Raw genomic sequence first — 22,432 nt, 5'->3', positions numbered from 1 at the left:
CAAAGAGTTGGATACACTGATTGCACACACTAACAGTACTTTCAGATTTTAACAACCAGTAGAGTTACCAGGCTGTGATGGTGCAGGAATGGCCGAGAGGAGCTACCCCACATCTGAGGTCAGGGGCGGCAGCCGAGAGGGCTACCCCACATCCAAGGAGCGGCGGCTGCGCGGGTGCAGGAGGGCTGAGAGGAGCTACTCCACGTTCAAGGTCAGGAGGGGCGACTCATCCAAGGTAAGGAGCAGTGGCTGCGCTTTGCTGGAGCAGCTGTGAAGAGATACCCCATGTATCTCTCAAGGTAAGAGAAACCCAAGTAAGACGGTATGTGTTGCAAGAGGGCATCAGAGGGCAGGCACACTGAAACCATAATCACATAAAACTAGTCAATCTGATCACATGGACCACAGCCTTGTCTAACTCAATGAAATTAAGCCATGCCATGTGGGGCCACCCAAGACAGACGGGTCATGGTGGAGAGGTCTGACAGAATGTGGTCCACTGGAGAAGGGAATGGCAAACCACTTCAGTATTCTTGCCTTGAGAACCCCATGAACAGTATGAAAAGGCAAAATGATAGGATACTGAAAGGGGAACTCCCCAGGTTGGTAAGTGCCCAATATGCTACTGGAGATCAGTGGAGAAATAACTCCAGAAAGAATGAAGGGAAGGAGCCAAAGCAAAAACAATACCCAGTTGTGGATGTGACTGGTGATGGAAGCAAGGTCCAATGCTATAAAGAGCAATATTGCATAGGAACCTGGAAAGTTAGGTCCATGAATCAAGGCAAATTGGAAGTGGTCAAACAAGAGATGGCAAGAGTGAATGTCGACATTCTAGGGATCAGCGAACTAAAATGGACTGGAATGGGTGAATTTAACTCAGATGACCATTATATCTACTACTGTGGGCAGGAATCCCTTAGAAGAAATGGAGTAGCCATCATGGTCAACAAAAGAGTCTGAAATGCAGTACTTGGATGCAATCTCAAAACCAACAGAATGATATCTGTTTGTTTCCAAGGCAAACCATTCAATATCATGGTAATCCAAGTCTATGCCCCGACCAGTAATGCTGAAGAAGCTGATGTTGAACGGTTTTATGAAGACCTACAAGGCCTTTTAGAACTAACACCCAAAAAAGATGTCCTTTTCATTATAGGGGTTGCTGCTGCTGCTAAGTTGCTTCAGCCGTGTCCAACTCTGTGCGACCCCATAGAGGGCAGCCTACCAGGCTCCCCCATCCCTGGGATTCTCCAGGCAAGAACACTGGAGTGGGTTGCCATTTCCTTCTCCAGTGCATGAAAGTGAAAAGTGAAAGTGAAGTCGCTCAGTCGTGTCCGACTCAGCGACCCCATGGACTGCAGCATACCAGGCTCCTCTGTCCATGGGATTTTCCAAGCAAAAGTACTGGAGTGGGTCGCAATTGGGGACTGGAATGCAAAATCAAGAAGTCAATAAACACCTGGAGTAACATGCAAATTTGGCCTTGGAGTATGGAATGAAGTAGGGCAAAGGCTAAAAGAGTTTTGCCAAGAGAACACACTGGTCATTGCAAACACCCTCTTCCAACAACACAAGAGAAGACTCTACACATGGACATCACCAGATGGTCAACACTGAAATCAGACTGATTATATTCTTTGCAGCCAAAGATGGAGAAGCTCTATACAGTCAGCAAAAACAAGACCAGGAGCTGACTGTGGCTCAGATCATGAACACCTTATTGCCAAATTCAGACTTAAATTGAAGAAAGTAGGGAAAACCACTAGACCATTCAGGTATGACCTAAATCAAATCCCTCATGACTACACAGTGGAAGTGAGAAATAGATTTAAGGGACTAGATCTGATAGACAGAGTGCCTGATGAACTGTGGACGGAGGTTCATGACTTTGTATAGGAGACAGGGATCAAGACCATCCCCAAAGAAAAGAAATGCAAAAAAGCAAAATGGCTGTCTGAGGAGGCCTTACAAATAGCTGTGAAAAGAAGAGAAGTGAAAAGCAAAGGAGAAAAGGAAAGATATCAGCATCTGAATGCAGAGTTCCAAATAATAGCAAGGAGAGATAAGAAAGCCTTCCTCAGCTATCAATACAAAGAAATAGAGGAAAACAACAGAATTGGAAAGACTAGAGATCTCTTCAAGAAAATTAGAGATACCCAGGGAACATTTCATGCAAAGATGGGCTTGATAAAGGACAGAAATGGTATGGACCTAACAGAAGCAGAAGATATTAAGAAGAGATGGCAAGAATACACAGAAGAACTGTACAAAAAAGATCCTCACAGCCCAGATAATCACAATGATGAGATCACTGACCTAGAGCCAGACATCCTGGAATGTGAACTCAAGTGGGCCTTAGAAAGCATCACTATAAACAAAGCTAGTGGAGGTGATGGAATTCCAGTTGAGCTATTTCAAATCCTGAAAGATGATGCTGTTAAAGTGCTGCACTCAATATGCCAGCACATTTGGAAAACTCAGCAGTGGCCACAGGACTGGAAAAGGTCAGTTTTCATTCTAATCCCAAAGAAAGGCAATGCCAAAGAATGCTCAAACTACCAGAGAATTGTACTCATCTCACACGCTAGTAAAGTAATGCTCAAAATTCTCCAAGCCAGGTTTCAGCGATACGTGAACTGTGAACTTCCTGATGTTCAAGCTGGTTTTAGAAAAGGCAGAGGAACCAGAGATTGCCAACATCCACTGGATCATCAAAAAAGCAAGGGAGTTCCAGAAAAACATCTATTTCTGCTTTACTGACTATACCAAAGCCTTTGACTGTGTGGATCACAATAAACTGTGGACAATTCTTGAAGAGATGGGAATACCGGACCACATGACTTGTCTCTTGAGAAACCTATATGCAGGTCAGGAAGCAACAGTTAGAACTGGACATGGAACAACAGACTGGTTCCAAATAGGAAAAGGAGTTCGTCAAGGCTGTGTATTTTGTATATTTGTCACCCTGCTTATTTAACTTATATGCAGAGTACATGATGAGAAATGCTGGGCTGGAAGAAGCACAAGCTGGAATCAAGATTGCCGGGAGAAATATCAATAACCTCAGATATGCAGATGACACCACCCTTATGCCAGAAAGTGAAGAGGAACTAAAAAGCCTCTTCATCAAAGTGAAAGAGGAGAGTGAAAAAGTTGGCTTAAAGCTCAACATTCAGAAAATGAAGATCATGGCATCTGGTCCCATCACTTCATGGGAAATAGATGGGGAAACAGTGAAAACAGTGTCAGACTTTATTTTTCTGGGCTCCAAAATCACTGCAGATGGTGATTGCAGCCATGAAATTAAAAGACACTCCTTGGAAGGAAAGTTATGACCAACCTGCTGCTGCTGCTGCTAAGTCACTTCAGTCATGTCTGACTCTGTGCGACCCCGTAGACGATGGCAGCCCACCAGGCTCCTCCGTCCCTGGGATTCTCCAGGCAAGAACACTGGAGTGGGTTGCCATTTCCTTCTCCAGTGCATGAAAGTGAAAAGTGAAAGTGAAGTCGCTCAGTCGTGTCCGACTCTTAGTGACCCCATGGACTGCAGCCTACCAGGCTTCTCCATCCATGGGATTTTCCAGGCAAGAGTACTGGAGTGGGGTGCCATTGCCTTCTCCATGACCAATCTAGATAGTATATTAAAAAGCAGAGACGTTACTTTGCCAACAAAGGTCTGTCTAGTCAAGGCTATGGTTTTTCCAGTGATCATGTATGGATGTGAGAGTTGGACTGTGAAGAAAGCTGAGTGCTGAAGAATTGATGCTTTGGAACTGTGGTGTTGAAGAAGACTCTTGAGAGTCCCTTGGACTGCAAGGAGATCCAACCAGTCCATCCTATAGGAGATCAGTCCTGGGTGTTCTTTGGAAGGACTGATGCTGAAGCTGAAACTCCAGTACTTTGGCCACCTCATGCAAAGAGTTGACTCATTGGAAAAGACCCTGATGCTGGGAGGGATTGGGGGCAGGAAGAGAAGGAGACGACAGAGGATGAGATGGCTGGATGGCATCACTGACTCGATGGACGTGAGTCTGAGTGAACTCTGGGAGTTGGTGATGGACAGGGAGGCCTGGCGTGCTGCGATTCATGGTGTCGCAAAGAATGCGACACCTGTAAACAACAGATGATGTTATTTTACATACTAAAACTTCGTATCAATAGTATTGTATCACTTATGCAACATGCTTTATTTTGCTTATCATTTTGTCTTTGAGATTGTTCTTGTTGTTTAGTCACTCAGTCATGTTCTACTGTTTTATGATCCTATGGACTGTAGCCTGCCAGGCTCCTCTGTCCATGGGATTTCCCAGGCAAGAATACTGGAGTGGTTGCCGTGCCCTCCTCCAGGGGATCTTCCCAACCCAGTGATTGAAGCCGTGTCTTCTGCCTGGCAGGTGGATTCTTTACTTCTGAGCTACCTGAGAAGTCCATGTTTTTGAGATTAATCCCTGTTAATGCGCACAGTTTCCATTCATTCATTTTAAGCTGCTGTACCTTATTCGATTGTATACGTGCATGCTAAGTCACTTCAGTTGTGTCTGATTCTGTGTGACCTTGTGGACTCTAGCCCACCAGGCTCCTCTGTCCATGGGATTCTCCAGGCAAGATTACTGGAGTGGTTGCCATGTTCTTCTCCAGGGGATTTTCCCAACCCAGGGGATTGAACCAGTGTCTCTTATGCCTCCTACATTGGTAGGTGGGTTCTTTATCATTAGCGTCACCTTCGAAGCCCCATTCCATTGTACGGTGTTACTTGCTCAGTTGTGTCCAACTCTGTGACCCCAGGCTCCTCTGTCCATGGAATTTTCCAGGCAAGAATACTCGTGTGGGTTGCCATTCCCAGGGGATCTTTCTGACCCAGGGATAGAAGCTCAGTCTCCTGCATTGCAGGCAGATTCTTTACTGTCCGAGCCACAAAGAAGCCCATTCCATTGTATAAACCTACCACAATTTATTTATCCATTTTGCTGTTGATGGCTGTTTTATTTCCAGGTTTTTGTTTTTTTTGTGTGTGATTACAAACAATGCTGCAAGGTACCCTCTTGAGTAACTGTTTATATGTGAGTTTCTCTAAGGTATATCTAGGAATGGACTTGTTGGGTTGCAGAGTACATGCATCTTCAATTTATTCAGTTCAGTTCAGTCTCTCAGTTGCGTCCGACTCTTTGTGACCCCATGGACTGAAGCACACCAGGCTTCCCTGTCCATCACCCAACTCCTGGAGCTTGCTCGAACTCATGTCCATCGAGTTGGTGATGCCATCCAACCATCTCATCCTCTGTCCATCCATTCAATTTATTGGGTATTATTGGGTATTTCCAAATTGCTCTGAGTTTCTAAAACTCCATACCTTTATTAATAATGAGTGTTTAGAGACTTAAAATTTTTTTGCTCATCTGATTTATATGAAATGATATCTCTTTGTTTTAATTTGAATTTTCATGATTAGCAAGTTTGACTAATAAATAAATGGTTATTTATTTAGGTTCCCCCCCTTAAAAAAACAATAAACTAAAAAACCACAACAACCCATTTTTCATTTGGGTTCATTGTCTTTTTCATTCTTTATTAGTAGCAGTTTTTGGTGCATTTGGGGTACTAATACTTTGTTGGCTAAATGCACTAAAGATATTGTCTTCTATATTTGCTTTTTTAACTATAACATGTCAAAAACTTTAATTCTAATATAATTGGGTTTGTCAATAATTTTCTTTTTGGTTTGTATTTTGGATCATGTGTAAGAAAATTTTCCCTTCTTGAATTCATAAAGATATTCTTGTATATTTTCTTCTAAAGGCTTAAGAATTTTGCTTTTTACACTTAGATCCTGAATATATCTGATACTTTGTGAAGTAAGGATTAAAAATTGGATAATCAGTTATCTCAAAATTATATAGTGAATAATAGTTTGTGCTTTCCCCACTGTTTTATAATACTTTTCCACATATCATTTCTATATATGGGTGCATTTATTTCTAGATTCTTTACTCTGTCTCTCCCTAAGTCAACATCATCAACCTTAAAGTAATTTTTGATATTTGACTGGGCAAACTCTTCCTCTTTGCTTTTCTTCAAAATTGTATTGGCTATTTTTGGCCATTCTTTATAAATTTTGGGATCAACTTCCACCAAAAACTCTATTGGGGATTTTAAAAAATGGAGTTTCATTGAATTAATAGATACATTTAGGGAGAACTGTCACCTTCAAATCTATGAATATTATATGTAGCATTATATAGAATGTTATATTTATTCAGACCTATTTTTAGTTATTTAATAAAATTTATAATTTCTTCATGAAAGTCTAATACTTTTTTTAGATTTATTGATTTATTGCTAGGATATATATATGTGTGTATTCTATTTACATAGGATATATACAATATTTTATATTATAATAATTATTATCAGATCAGATCAGTTGCTCAGTCGTGTCCGACTCTTTGCGACCCCATGAATCACAGCACGCCAGGCCTCCCTGTCCATCACCAACTCCCGGAGTTCACTGAGACTCATGTCCATCGAGTCAGTGATGCCATCCAACCATCTCATCCTCTGTCGTCCCCTTCTCCTCCTGCCCCCAATCCCTCCCAGCATCAGAGTCTTTTCCAATCAGTCAACTCTTCGCATGAGGTGGCCAAAGTACTGGAGTTTCAGCTTCAGCATCATTCCTTCCAAAGAAATCCCAGGGCTGATCTCCTTCAGAATGGACTGGTTGGATCTCCTTGCAGTCCAAGGGACTCTCAAGAGTCTTCTCCAACACCACAGTTCAAAAGCATCAATTCTTCAGCGCTCAGCCTTCTTCACAGTCCAACTCTCACATCCATACATGACCACTTTATTATATATGTATATTAATATAAAATACATAAATACTATATATGTCTTAAAATTACATTTATCCTGCCTTCTAAGCAACACCATTAGACAACTAAACAGTAGAAGGAAAAAAAATTCTGGTAGGAGTTTCCCAAGTAATAAATGAAGTGAGTATGATAGGATTTCTATATTACCACTTCATAACCTCTAATGAATTAATGGCTCCACAGCTGCTAGCATCATGAAGAGGCCAGTAAACACCATGCCTCCCAAGGCGAGAACAAGAACACAATGCCCCCCTCCGTACAGTCGTCTTGTCAAATGGAAAAACCAAACTTGCCTCTGATCAAGTCTCTAGAGCTAAGTACTAATTTACAGAAAATACAGAAGACAGAGAAACATGGAAAACTATACCATGAGAATACAATCAGCAAAATCTAGATTGTGGGAAACTCTACAGGGCAAGTGACGCAATTTCCTAAAAATAAACTAAATGAGGGAGGGAAAAAAATAAATGAGGAAAACCTATAAAGCCATATGTCAACCAAAAAAAGTCATATTAACCAACCACAAACAAAATAAAAAACAATTATAATAATTTTGAGACAATTAGGATGTTGAAAAAATGGATTGGATATCCAATTATATTAAAGAATAGTTCTAATTTGTAGATACAACAGTGGTAGTATGGTTATGTCAAAAGAGTCTTTTCTTGTCTTTTAGAGATATGTACTCACGTATATATGAGTAAAATGGTATGAGCCTGGAACTGGTTTCAGATACTATGGAAGGGAAGAAGGGATTGGGAATATGGGTGAACAGTATTGGCCAGGAGATGGCTACATGAGACTCACTGTCCTATCCATCTTTGTGCATGTTTGAGGTTTTCTATAATAAGAATTATTTTAAATTTGCATTATAAATTGTACTTTATTTTGCAAACACTAATTTTTTCCACAATCGATTTTTGTATATTGATCTATACTCAGGGAAAGATTGAGAGCAGGAGGAGAAGGGGGTGACAGAGGATGAGATGATTGGATGGCATCATCGACTCAGTGGACATAAGTTTGAGCAAACTCAGAGAGATATTGAAGGGCAGGGAGGCTTGGTGTGCTGCAGGCTATGGGGCCACAAGGAGTCAGACACAACTTAAGACTGAATGACTATGTTTAGTAATCTTGCTGAATTTTGTTTGTCTTTTAATAGCTTGTCTTTAGATGCCTTCAGATTTTCTACCTGCTGCTAAGTGGCTTCAGTCATGTACGATTCTGTGCGACCCCATAGACGGCAGCCCACCAGGCTCCCCCGTTCCTGGGATTCTCCAGGCAAGAACACTGGAGTGGGTTGCCATTTCCTTCTCCAATGCATGAAAGTGAAAAGTGAAAGTGAAGTCGCTCAGTCGTGTCCGACTCTTAGCGACCCCATGGACTGCAGCCTACCAGACTCCTCCGTCCATGGGATTTTCCAGGCAAGAGTACTGGAGTGGGGTGCCATTGCCTTCTCCAATTTTTTACCTAAGTAGTACTATTGTCTGAGAATAATGGCAGGGTCATTTCCTCCTTTGTGTCCTCTTCTGTTTCATTTATTTTGCTTTCTCTACTGTACTGGAACGATGGTGAAAGAGAAGCAGTGATAGAGGGTCCTTATCCTAGTCTTGCCTCTAATGAGGCTGCTTCAGAAGTTCTACCATTCAAATGTGATGTAAACTACTCTTTAACAAAATCAGGTATTCCTCTTTCATTCCTAGTTTGATCATTTTAAGTCATGAATGGGTGAATTTTATAAATTGATTTTTCCTTTTGCATCTACTGAGATGATCCTAAGTACGGACACAGGTTTTTGAGTGTTAGACCATTTTTAGTTCCTGGGGTAAACTGAATTCAGTTGTGGTACGTTTGGATACACATATACGAGTGAGACTGGTCTATAGATTTTCTTTCTTATGCTGTTCTTGTCTCTAGTTTCAACTTCTTTTTGGTTTTGATGAATTTGGGTGTCAAGTTAGAAATAAGCTTTACTTCCTGGGAGGTGAAGAGGATTTTCAGGATCAAGGGGCAACAGCTGTATTCTGGGATTCTGGGGGGTTTCCATCCTGGGCTGTGTGGAGTGAGCCAGAAACAGTCTTAAGGATGCATCACTTCCCACTATAGAGGAGAACTTTGAAATCCTTTCCAGAAGGAAAAATAAAGGAGTGATACCGTGTGTAGGTCATCTAGGCTGCTAAGAGCTAGCAGACTATGCTGAACCCAGTGCCAGGGCTCCAGACAGCAGAGCCTGGCAGTGTACGGAGACTGCAGACCAAGGCAGAGCAGTTCTGGAAGTGAGGAGCTGAGACCCACATTGCGAGGCGGCCCTTTGCAGTGGGAAGCACCTTCAGGCTTTGGATGCTGGTGCAGGAGCAGTGCCTCCCCTCCTGGGCACGTCCTTCTGGTCTCCCTATTTTATCCCCAGCTTTAAGAGAAACTTTGCATCAGTGGCTGCTTCACTTCTTGGCACAGATTAGGTAGTCATTATTCTTGTTCCTTTCGGAGCTGTTTATTCCTGGTGTTGGGAACTGCTCCTGAGGAAACGCCTTCAAAACCAAAGTAAATTGATCTAAACTAAATGAAACACCTAGGAACACTGAGTTGAGGCAGACTCGGGTTACCTCGGTTTTCATTATTAGCCACGGTTTTGCATGATTCTCTTGGCTTTTAGACCTCAAGTTCCTTTACCTACAGTAGAGATTCTAAATAATCTCCAAGTTTCATGCTGGCTTAAAAAAAAAATGGTGCCATAATTTTGTGGTGTTTCTCCGACCTTGTAATTATTTCCTAATCAGAAACACATGGATGGCTTTTCCTGCTTTTAAGAGCCAGGGGCTTGGAGTATAGAAACCTGGGTTCATGGCTCAGCTCCTTCACTTAGGGCTGTGTGACCATGGGTTAGTTACCTAATCTCTCAGCCTCATTTGCCTCCTCTGGGAAACAGGGATAAAGCACCTTATCTTATATGGTTATGGTGAGGATAAAATGAGATAAAAGTACCAAAAGAAAAAAAAAAAAGCACCTTGTAAAGTGATCTGCTTCAGAGTAAGTGTCAAACACTCCTTCCCTTTTCTCTACCCAAGTGACGATGTCCCGAAAGCTAGCCAAAAGATAAAGTATAAATGGCAAAGTTTATACTGTTTGGCTGGCACTTCAGGGTGTTGCCCATTTGCCTGCATCCCACCTTCTTCCTAGAGTCTGAGTTGGCCTGTTGGGCAGATTTTGAGACTGTCTGGCTCTGAGGGTGTTCACCCAGGCCTGGGATCCACAGGAGGTCCTGGCAGGGAAAGGCATCACACACCACCGCTGGGAGAAGAAAAACCGACACAGAAGGCCCGGAGCACAGACCCTCAGAGGGTAGCCGAGCCTGCAGTCCCGGCCTCGCTGCAAGGAGGTCAGGAATGACAGGTGGGGAAGGCCTGGTGCTGGCCGCGCTGCAGGGTCCGGGAGCCGCCGGTGGGCGGCGGGGCGGGGACCAGAGAAGCCGCCACCCGCTGGGAGGCAGAGACAGCCGCTGCTGGGCCCTTCTGTCCTCTCTTCCCTCTCTCCGATTTGCCACACGTTTTTTTTTTTCTTGGAAAACCTGCCTGAAGATTCTCTTCATTTCGATTTCTCCTGGGTGTGTGTGAAGCATTTCTTCTCCGTTTCCCCTTGACCTTTCTGCTTTCTCCCCTTCTACCTGCCAGCACTCCAGGGTCTGCAAACATTCCCTTTGGTAACTGTTAACAACCAGGAGAATGGATCTCTACAGATGGAGTCTGCAGCCTTGCCTCTGCCCAGTTCTGTGAGCAAGGACATATTCCTTAACTTCGCTGTGCCTCAGTTTTCCCATCTGGCAAAATGAAAATAATAAGAGCTCCTTCTTTACAGGATTGTTATAACAATTAAATGAAGCAATTTGCAGAGAATGCTTAGTCTGATGCCTGGCACAGTGAGGGTGAACTGCTGCCCCTGTCTCACTGGCTTCATTGCAAATGGGTGAATGCACTCTGGGTTCAGTAAACTCCTTCCAGCATGTCTGGCATCACCTCCTCCAGGCAGCCCTCCCTGACTTTTCCCCGTCTCTCCCATGTTGGTCTGCACCAGCTCTCTTGGAGTGCTAAATACATTGAAGACACAGATGGTTTGAACCATGCCTGTACCTGTCTGGCTCCTCTATCAGAGTGGGTGTTCCATAAAGAGTGTGTCTTATCCAGTCATGGAGGGCCTGGCAATTAGCAAGGGATCAGCAAATGGTTGCTAAGTAAATGAAGGAAATCCCCATTTGTGTAGTGAGTGCTGAAAACTCAAGAAGGCCGGAATCTGGGATCTGAACCCTGGAGCTTCTCGGTGGTAACACTGAGACTTCTGCTCTTCGCCTTAACAGAAACAATCCCAAGATCACCGAGTCACAGGAAATGAGCAGCAGAGACTGAAAGGTCAGCCTTCTTATTTCCTGATGCCAGAGAAAGTCAAAGCCTAGAAGCCAGCAGGTTCTTGGCTGCCTCACGCTGGTATAGGAGGACTGTGGTGAAGCCAGTATTCTCATTCTTGACCTGCTGGGCTCTCACTCACTGGCTGCTGTGGCTGAGCCTGGGCTCCTTGTGTGGCACAGGAGCTGCTGGTCTCCTTCCAGACTCTCTCGGTCAGGGCCCACCCAAGGTTGACTGGGCGGCAGAGCTTTATGTGTTGAATGGCGGTTGGCTTTCCCTGGGAGTGGGTGTGGTGGAAAGAGCTTGGGAGAGAGGTCCAGCCCCAGTCCTGGCTTTCTGCTTATCACTTATCACCAACCCTGGTGACTCACAGATGCAGAGAGAGTGAGGGTGGGACATGGACCCTGAGAGATTATCCAGGCCCCCTCCTTGGTTTAAGGGAAAGGAATCTATGGCCCAGAGAAGTGATGTTCTCTAGGCTCTGGGGCCTAATCAAAGACAGAACTGGTAACTGAATCCATATCTTTCAAATCTGAAACTCAGTCTCCTCAATGAGGCTATTCCAGGGTTTCTGAAATAATAATGGACACACGAAGCACTTGAAGATCCTGTTAAGGCACAGGTAGGCCTGGGAGGAGACCCCAGATTCTGCCCAGATTTCTAACAAGTCCCAGGTGGATTTTAATCCTGAAGGAAATCAACCCTGAATATTCATTGAAAGGAATGAAGTTCCAATAATTTGGCCACCTGATTCGGAGATCCGACTCATTAGAAAAGACCCTGATGCTGGGAAAGATTGAAGGTAGGAGGAGAAGGGGATGACAGAGGATGAAATGGTTGGATGGCATCACCGACTCAATGGACATGAATTTGAGCAAACTCCGGGAGATGGTGAAGGACAGGGAAGCCTGGCAGTGCTGCAGTCCATGGGGTCACAAAGAGTCAGACAGGACTGAGCAACTGAACAACAGCAAGGTCTGGGAGGAGACCCCAAATTCTGCCCAGATTTCAAACAAGTCCCAGGTTCTAGCTAGAAAGGGTCTAGGCCAGTGATTCTCACAAAAACCAGGGCTAGACAGGCCAGCTCTGCTATGATGTAACTATTTAATGTACTAGCCATTAGTTAGACCAGACTGTTGGGTTAATGAAGGCATGCCAGCTATAGGGCCCTTCACACAGAAGCCAGCGGGGCCAGGCCCTCCTCACCGGCTCGTCCTTATTGGTCACCCCTATTGGCTGCTTCTGTGTCTTCTGTGCGGATGCAGTGCGGATGCAGGTCCTGACTGGTGGCTGTGGGTATGTAAGTGCAGTCCTTCTGGAGGACTTGGACCTTGCTAACCCCTACAGGCACTGTTTCTTCACAGCAAGTATGCCAAGCCCAAAGTTGAGTCTTCCCTATAAGCTCTTAAGGGTAGGAGCCTTGGTTTGTCTTTTTTGAATCTCCTGAATGCTCAGGTACTCATTCCTCCATTTACTGGACTGATTCATCTATGGAACATCTGCTAGGTCTGGCTAAATAATGCACATCCTTGCCTTCAAGAAATATACCTAGCATGTGGGCTCTAATGTGGTACTTAGTGGTTGCTCAATATGTATGTCGGAGAAGGAAATGGCAACCCACTCCAGTATTCTTGCCTGGAGAATCCCAGGGACAGAGGAGCCTGGTGGGCTGCCGTCTATGGGGTCGCACAGAGTCGGACACGACTGAAGCGACTTAGCAGCAGCAGCAGCACCAATAAGTATGTGTGAAATTGGATTAGACTTCAGTGCTCTGGAGGAGGTGGCAGCGTCATCAAATGATAGAGAGGGCGAAGGAGAGCAGCTGGTGTTGGCCGCTCCCTAATAAGGGGCTCATTTTCAAAGAAGGGGTCTGGCTCCTTCGGCAGTTCCTACTGGGGCTGGTGGAAATGAGAGCACTGAAGCCTCACTGAAGTCTCTGCACTTTTGAAAGGTATCAGGCAAATTCTCAAATGCGTCGTAATTTTTAGCTTTCCCTTTGACGCTGTAAAGACCAATGGGAAACAGGGATACACAAGCTCCTCTTCTCAGGCCAGTCACAGAGCGGATGGCTAAAACATGTATGGTGTCTGCAGCAGAGAGAGAAATGGAACTTCCCTGATGGTCCAGGGACTGGGACTCTGAGATTCTAAAGCAGGAGGCATGGGTTCGATCCCTGGTCGGGGAATTTGGATTCCACATGCTGTATGGCATGGCCAAAAAAAAGGAAGAGAGAAATGGCCCACCATGGTGACTCTGAGTCCATGAGGTAGGAAGTGGTAGCATCTGCCAGACAGAGCCATCTACCCAGCTTGGCAGAGATGCTGCTGCTGCTGAGGCTGCTAAGTCACTTCAGTCGTGTCTGACTCTGATGCTAAGTCCTACCTAGTGTCCATTCTGCCCTGTGTTTGGGTGGCAGACCCCCTCACATTTTAGCTTGACACATGAACACATAGCAAGACATTTCATTCCCCAACCTCACTTGTAGCCAGGGAAGCCAACGGGATATAAGCAGAGGTGGAAGAGGTGCAATTCCTGAATTAGGCTCTTACAAGGCAGCTGGGCCTTCCCCTCCCTTGTCCTGCAGGGTGAAGGGGAAGCTGAGCCAGCTCTGACCAGGCAGACAGGGGTGACAGCAAATGGAGTGCCAGAGAGACGATAAGAAAGAGCCTGGGTCCCTGGACAGCCCTGTGGAGTGGAGCTGTCCCACCCCCTGCCTGCCAGCTCAGACCCTTCCCTGAGAGAGAAATAAACCTTCCCTCTTGTTTGAAGTCACTTTCTTTTGGTCTTTGTTAGAACCAACATCCTAACTACTGCACGTCTGTCTCTTGCATGACAGAGCAATGATGCTCTGAGCCTTTTTTCCTGGTAGAATAGAAATGGTTGGTCTCTAAGGTTTTCTGCCAGATCTGCCTTTTGTCTTCCACCCTGTATTGTTTCAGGCTAGTCACTGGGGACCCCCTACACTCATGCAGGGCTCCCCAGATCTTTCAAAGCTCCTGAGACTGTTTTAAGGTCTGCCACATTCCGAGGGGTTCTGTCACTACTGCAACATGACCTCATTCAGACTGGGTCTGCTACCTGGCCCTGGACCTCAGCAGAAGAAGGACTCTCAAAGAGGACTCAGTCAGTCCCTGAGAGCCAGTAACCCCACCCTGCCTCCCTGCAAATGAGACGGATTTGGAAAGTAAGTAAATCATTATGTTCCATCATGTTAAACCGAGAACAAGTCTTTCCTGATAGGGCTACTAAACCAAGGTATTTAAGAAGTAGACTGTATCTAACCTTCAGTGAGTACTCACTGTGTGCCGGGCGTTCTTGCAAGCACACTGTGTGTATTAACTCCTGTATGTCACAACCACCCCACAAGAGAAGTACTATAGTATCCCTGTTTTACAGATGAAAAGATACCCAGAGAAGTTTAGTAACTTACCCAAGGCTGCACAGTTAGTAAGAGGTGGAACCAGGATTTGAACCCAGGGACTCAGATTTGATAATTGGTGCTCTTTTTTCTTTTGGCTGTACTGTGAGACTTGCAGGATCCTAGTTCCCTGACCAGGAATTAAACCCAGGCCCATGGCCCACAGTCCCAACCGCTGGACCACCAGGGAATTCCCAATAATAGATGCTCTTGATTATTGTGATGCTGCCTAAACAAAGCCCTCCAATGTTCATACTCCTATTATGTCCAAAAGAACAGATTAAACTGAGTCACTGTCAAATTCAGAGAGATAAATCCTCGAAGCGAGGCTCAAGATTGTGGTTCTCAAAGTGTGGTCCCTGGACCACTGGCCCCAGAATCACTGAGGAATTTAATAAAATTGTAAATGCTATGACCTCAGCCCAGATCTAGTGAGTCAGAAACTCTGGAGGCCCAGACATCTTTATTTTTACAAGCCTTCCACGTGGTTCTGAGGCACACTGAAGTTTGAGAGCAGTTGGCCTAAGAAATAAACAAGAATTGAAAGAAGAATGGAAATTTTGGACTTCCCTGGTTGTCCAGTGGATAAGAATCTTCCTGCCTGTGTAGGGGACACGGGTTCGATCCCTGGTCTGGGAAGATTCCACATGCAGAGGAGTGACTAAGCCCATGTGCCACAACCTCACAGCCCACGTGCTGCAATTACTGAAGCCTAGCAACTTAGCAGCAGCAGCAGAAGCAGAGCAATTACTGCTCTAGGGCCCGAGAGTCACAACTACTAAATCCCTGCGCTACAACTACTGAAGGTCTTGCTTTGCTACAAGAGAAGCCACCACAATGAGAAGCCTGTGTACCTTAACTAGAGAAAGTCCACGCCAGGGATGAAGACCCAGTGCAGCCAAAAAGAAAAAAAAAGAATGGAAATTTTATCCCTTCCTTGGACTTCGGGGGTGAGAAAGAGAGGCAGAAAGAAAAGTTTCATATTTAAAATAAGAGCTGTTTCCCAAGCCCTCTCTGACTTGGGGGTTGCTGTTTTGAACTGTCTTGTGAAAACTTGCATGCTGTGTTCTCAGCAAGTCCAAGACTCAGGGTATTCTCACTGGATGTGGCCCTGGCTCATTGCTTATAGTTAATCTTGCAGCTCACTACTTAATTTAGAGGAGGAAAAAAATCCTGACAATTAGTTGTAAGACCCATGAGGGGAAAACTGATCCTTAAATAGTTAAAAAAAATTCCTTGGCACTCCCTCCTTTTTTTCCCTTCAAAGATTTGAAATCCTTTTTGAACATTAGCATTTATCATTCGGGACAGGCAAATGCTTTCTTTAATTTTCTGTGGTGATATTTCACTGGGTAAAAGACTGTCTGAGTAACCTTTATGGAACTGAGCCGGGGCCTGTCCCTCCCAGGAAATCTGTTTTGACTGACTTGGTCATTGCTTAGATTTGGCCATGTTCTGCACTGCGTAAAACCTCCACTGCACTTGGCCAAGACCTTGGAGCCTCATCAGTGTTCACAGTCTGGATATGCGATTTACGATATGGAAGATATGAAGACCGGAATACATTTCCCTGGTTATTGTTACTCAGCTTTTAAAACGGAGGTGGCAGGAGACATAGGTCAGCAGAAACCTTGCTTAAAAGTTTGACTGAACACAGGGATCAGGCTACTGTAGTATTTTATTGTCTGATATTCAGAAGCAATGAAAAATTTAAAAATGAGTATAAAATTATAATGAATATTAAAATTAATTTTGGGAGGGGAGTGTCATTTGAAAAAAATAGCAAAAGATAGAAACTAGAAAAAGATCAAGTTAGGGTGCAACCCCCAAATCCATGACTTGCACTCTTATCTCCAGTAAGTTCTATGGTCTCTTTCACCCTATGAGGGTCCAGACAGGATAGGAAGAATCGTGCCATCATTTCACAGACTGGTAAAATGTGGCTGTGAAGAGGGTACATGGTTATTCATTGAGATATCCAAGTTGAGATTCATATTCATTAAAGGGCTATGGTACATGAATTACTTCATTTATCCCTCATGCAAACTTATGAGGGCAGGGCAGTACTGTTTTTTTTTTTTTTTTCCTGACAATTTTCCGGTCAAGCCATGCAGCATGTGGGATCTTAGTTCCCCGACCAGAGATCAAACCCGCGCCCCCTGCAGTGGGAGCTAGGAGTCTTAACCACTGGACCACCGGGGTAGTCCAAGGGCAGTCCTGTTTTCGTCTCTGAAAACAGGATACTGAGGTGGGGAGGTTAAGGAAGAGGTAGGTAGTCCATCTCCAGAGCCCAGGCTCTCCACTCATCTGTTCAGATCTGCTGCTGACCGGCTATCCAGAGAACCTTATGTGACTTACAGAAAGGTGTCCCAGTAGAAGGACCAAGGGAAAGGAGCCTCCCCTGGGTGGATGCACCCAGGGGTGGAGCGCCTGGGAACAGAGCGGAGGCGGGATTTCAGCCCTCTCTGGCTCCCTCTAGGGATTCCCTGGTGGCTCAGACGGTAAAGCGTCCACCTGCAATGCGGGAGACCGGGGTTCGATCCCTGAGTTGGGAAGATCCCCTGGAGAAGGAAATGGCAACCCACTCCAGTACTCTTGCCTAGAAAATTCCATGGATGGAGGAGCCTGGTGGGCTACAGTCCATGGGGTCGCAAAGAGTCAGACACAACTGAGCAACTTCACTTTCACCTTCTGGCTCCCTCTGCTGGACGCTTTTATACAGCAATCCACAAACGCAATTCTGGCGGACCCTGCATCCACTCCTTGAGAATGCAAGTGTTTCTCACACAACTGTTTCCACTCCTGCAAGAAGCAATGAGGATAAAGACCACCTCTGTGGACCTGGGCCTAGCTAACTGAAGCATCCTGTAGCAAGCCCAGGTGCTCCCCGCCAGGGAAGAGCTTCCAGTTCAAGGTATGAGAATATGAGGTATGCCCCAAAGCCTAGTTCTGGGCCCAATCTTTCCCAGAGTCATCATCATTATCAAATGCAGCATCGTTTTTGGAGGAAGTCACATTCAAACAGCTCTGGTCACCCAGAGCTGTGGGTGTCAGGGGCTGGGTCTCCAAAGATGCTGGTCTCCCTTTGTTGTAAGGTCGTCCCTCCGGACAGGGAATCTAAGGTCCCTCACCTGCATACCCAAGTGCTGGGGAAAGCAAGAGAAGCCAGAGACAGATGTGCATGTGGGGTCTTTTTGTAATGCCCCAAAGTCTCCACTGCCTTCCATCAATCTGCAGCCGCTGGCAGGAAATAAATCTCTCAAGTCCAAGGACATAAAAGCATGTTATTATCAGTTGGCTTGTGATGCATTAAGAGTGCATCAGAGTCTATACTCTGCCTTCCAACCCATGGCCTGACAGGAAATGGAACAGTCATTCCTCATTAACATCTTTGAACAATGCACAGATGCACAATTCATCCCACAATTATTGTAATCAGATATGATAAAACCCAACCCAACTGTCTCTACCTTGAGCGTCTGGATGATTTTCTCTAAGTTCTCCGCCTTCTTCATGATCATCCATCTCTTCTCTACTTGCCTGTTAGGTAACAACAACAAAAGATACATAAGACACAATAAATGCAAGCACTCCTAGGGTCCATGCCCTTTGCTACAAGGGAATCCAGTTTTCTTAGTGGTCTCTTCTCCTCCTTTGTCAGTTTATTTTGACTTAAGTGTCCAAGAAGGCTGCTGCCAGGGTGAATGGCCCTGAAGAGCCAGGTGGGCTTAACAGTGACCTTGAGCACTGTCTTCATCCGTCATTCTGGGGAAGGCTTGTCTGCCTGTCCAAGCTGTGCTCCATGCCTGACATACTTGGGGAAAGAATGTCGCTGGCAAAGACGGACTGACAGAAGGCAGCGAGGTACCCGCAGGGACTCGGGGGGGCCACAGTGTGACCACTGCAGAGAGGGGGCAAAGTGGAACGGTTGGGGACAAGTTAGACTCTCAGTACCTTGGTCTTTGCCTTGAAAACAGATGGAAGGTACTGAGGGATTGAAGTGAGGGAGCAAAAGGGTCAGGCTTGTGGGGTTTCCAGGATAACCATGGATTGGATTTCTTACCACATGAAACCCTTTCTTCTTTCTCTGAGTGATACAAGCTGCTTGCAATCCCACAACCCAGAAATCTCTATAATGATGGTCCTCAACACTGACTGCATCTTAGAATTATCTATGGAACTTAAAAAAAAAAAAAATTCCTAGGCAGTTGTTGTTGTTCAGTCTCCAAGTCATGTCTGACTCTGCAGCCCCATGGACTGCAACACGCCAGGCTTCCCTGTCCCTTACAATCTCCCGGAGTTTGCCCAAATTCTTGTCTATTGAATTGGTGATGCCATCCAACCATCTCATCCTCTGCCACCCTCTTCTCCATTGCCTTTAATCTGTCCCAGCATCAGGGTCTTTTTCAATGAGTTGGCTCTTCCCAGCAGGTGGCCAAAGTATTGAGGTTTCAGCTTCAGCATCAGTCCTTCCAATGAATATTCAGGACTCATTTCCTTTAGGATTGAAGATTCCTAGGCCCTAACCTCAAACGTTAAAATCAGACTTTCTGGAGCTGGAGCATCTTTAAGGCTTCTTGGGTGGTTCCAATATGCAGCCAGGATTGAGAACCATGGCTCTTCTCTAGAGGGCAGGAAGAGCAGTTCTTAAGTTGCCAAGGAAATGTGGCGGGTAGAGTCAGTGACTCAAATAAAGCCCCCAGTGTTCTATAAGGCTAGCTCTTGGCCTTTGTCACCTGAATCTGCGTGATACACAGCTTCACTTCAGCCATGGAGAAGGAATCTGAAGGCCCTAGAAGCCTCCCCCGGGACTCCAGTTCCTCACCCTTTAGCTGACAGTCAGTCACTTTATCATCAAATACATAAGCTGCTTTGAGAAGAGACAATTATCTGCTAATTTGTTTTGACATTCTCTGCTTGCTTGGTGGCTTTTTACCCGGTGTGCTTCTCACCTGTTAGCTTAGTGTTTGTGGCTGCTAAGATATTCTGACTAAGAAAACCTACAGCAGGTAAGTAACTTTCCTTCTTTTGCATGTGTCCGTTTGGAGACAAAGCAGATTTGGCCTGATGCAGTTAAAAAAAAAAAAAAAGAAAAATTCATCCCTGAGTAAATGGAAAGGTTTTTAAAAAAAAACGATTGCAGGAAAAACCTGCCTCAGTCTAGTAAACTGCTGTTAGAAGACTACAAAACAGATAAATTTTTAAAAATCCTGTTTATAAATCTTTTTAGTCTAACAGGAAATTGGATTAAAAGGGAAAAACAAGCTTCCTCTTTTGGAAGAATTTCAAAGCCCAGAAGAATAAACCTTCAGTCTTAATAGCAAGCAGCTATCAGCTTTCAGGAGCAAGAAATACTCTTCTCCTTTCACAGATGGAGAGATGCAGACAGAATTGGGGATTTGGAAAGAATTTTCTGATGAGTCCCTGTTAGAAACATAAATAGTTTTAATTTGAAATTCTGGGGGGTTCCCTGGTGGTCCAGTGGTTAGGACTTCCTGCTTCCACTGCCAAGAGTGTGGGCTCAATCCTTGGTTCGGGAACTAAGACCCCACAAGCCATGTGGTGTGGCCTTAAGAAAAAAAATTCTCCCTGTTGCTTAGAAAGGTGTCAAAAACCTATTATTTTTTACATACATGAACACACATGTGAAAAGACACATCTGAGGTCATTCGTTGCAGCATATTAGAAACAACTTACATGTCTCGTCAATTGGGGATGTATTAAGTAAATCATGGTAATTTACACGATGGAATACAATGCAACCATTAAAAAGGATCTCTTAATGAATTGAAGTAGAACTCCAAAATATATTAAGTAAAACAAAAAAGTAAGACCGTAAGCAATGTGTATAATACGTAACCTGCTAAGTCACTTCAGTACTGACTGACTCTTTTTGACCCTATGGATCAGGCTCCTTTGTCCATGGGATTCTCCTGACAAGAATACTGGAGTGGGTTGCCATTTCCTCCTCCAGTATAATAATGTGAAAACATATATAAAATATGTCTCTACCCCAGGAAGGGTACACAGAAAACCAGCCAATAGTGGCGTGGGATGGGGAGGGAGCCCAACTGGGAGACATACCCTTTTATAGTTAAATATTTTAAACCTCCTGAATATATTTTGAATTCAAGATTTGAACTGGAAAAACTAAAACTAAATAAAATGCTGTCGCTTTTAATGAGTTACAAAAGCAATGATTGAAACACGGCAATAATACTCAAGTGAGCCAAACAAACCAAAGGACAGAAAATTCAGATCCCAGCTCAGTTATTCTGGCCAGGTCATTCACTCTTCATCGGTTCATTCAGCTTACGACTATATATTGAGTGTCTGTTGTGCGCAAGGGACTGTGCTGGACGCCGGGGGCACCGAGCTGAAAAAATCTGTGAGAAGCTCAGTAACTTGTTTCTCAGTGGAGAAACAAGAAATCTCACCGTTGCCATGCAGTGTGATAAATGTAGTGATATGACAGTTTTCTGCAGGACCTCAGGGGAGGTGAAGCTAAATTAGGCTGGGGAGGTTTGTTTACCAGTGGACGTGGTGCTAAGTCCTGCGGGGAAGGGGAGGCGGGCAGTTCCCGCAGAGCAAGGAGGCTGTGCTGGCGCCAGGGATGTTCGGCATGGCTTCAGTGCCCAGACAGTGGGAATCAGACTCTGGCCAGCCAGATATTGCATATTGCAGTCTGGAGTTTTAAAAAATATTTTTTTTTTGTTTGCTCTATTTTTCTATTTATAAAAGAAATACATTTTTTGATGCCAGGATTTAACCGGAAGGCCAATGGGGACGTGGTAGGAAATTTCAAGCAAACCAGTGGCATGACTGAGCTGTATTTAGAAAGAGTGCTGGCAACAGTGTGGTATTCTAGGGCTGGGGAGGGGTGTGGGTGAGTGGGGATGGTAACAAACACTTGGTAAACACAAACTGCAGCGCTAAAACCAGACAAGAGAGACAGTTGCCCCAGGGGTTGGGGTGCAGGCCCTGGACTCAGACCTTGTGCACTGAAGCTTGGATCCTACATCTCAGGCCTTACAGGTCATGTGAGGTAATTACTTCCTGAGCCTCAGTTTCTGCAACAGACAGGGGCTGGGCCAGGTGTCCTGAAGGTCTCAGCTGTTCTTGGAGAACCTTCCACTGGCCCTGCCCTCTCCCCTCACACCCAGCCCCCTATCTGAGCATGGTACTTCTAGGCCCATAGCAGGCTCCGGGAAAGAACTACAGGGCAGAGGGGGAGCAGGAGCCAGAGGTGGGGCTCCAGTTGGCCTCACGCTGTATGACTGATCATAGCCTCTCCATCTGTGAAATGGGAGTAATGATACATTTTGTAGAGAGTTCTTGAAAAGCTAAATTAGGAAAATATATTTGGAAATTCTTTGTAACATATCATTTAACACATGCATTATATGACCAATTTCAATGCCTTATTGATGCTTGAAGGGAATCAGGGTCTCATTTGTGAGTTTCAACTGCAAGGTCGTACAACTTTTCTCATGTATTAAAAAGATCTCACATTTATTCTTCAATAAAGCGAATGGATTTATGAAAATCATAAGGTATCTTGCATTATTAAGATGAAAGTATTAAATCTCTGTTCCTCTTCCAGGTACTGAAAGGCTAAACAAAGATATACAATTAAATTCTTCTCAGGAACAGCGCAGATAAACCTTATCAATAAGAGGAATTGTAGGTTTGGTGGCTTTGAAAACTAGCTCCCTCTCCCGCCAGTTACATCACTCTTTGGTTCGCTCATC

The 22,432-nt window shown here is 44.7% G+C and overlaps 1 protein-coding gene across 4 annotated transcripts in view; it reads right to left on the bottom strand.

Annotated features, from left to right (window-relative positions):
- The window catches only part of KIAA2012 (KIAA2012 ortholog), a 126,276-nt gene that overhangs the window by 25,043 nt on the left and 78,801 nt on the right, over window positions 1-22,432 (bottom strand). For all 4 annotated transcript variants that reach the window (XM_061381696.1, XM_061381701.1, XM_061381711.1 and 1 more), the window contains one exon: window positions 18,152-18,221. In XM_061381696.1, the coding sequence (XP_061237680.1) occupies window positions 18,152-18,221 (70 nt within the window). The remainder of the gene's footprint in view (window positions 1-18,151; window positions 18,222-22,432) is intronic.

The sequence above is a fragment of the Bos javanicus genome, chromosome 2 (genome assembly GCF_032452875.1).
Source record: "Bos javanicus breed banteng chromosome 2, ARS-OSU_banteng_1.0, whole genome shotgun sequence".
Taxonomy (NCBI): domain Eukaryota; kingdom Metazoa; phylum Chordata; class Mammalia; order Artiodactyla; family Bovidae; genus Bos; species Bos javanicus.
The sequence above is the reverse complement of the archived record's forward strand: the minus strand, read 5'-3'. Positions and strand labels throughout refer to the sequence as shown.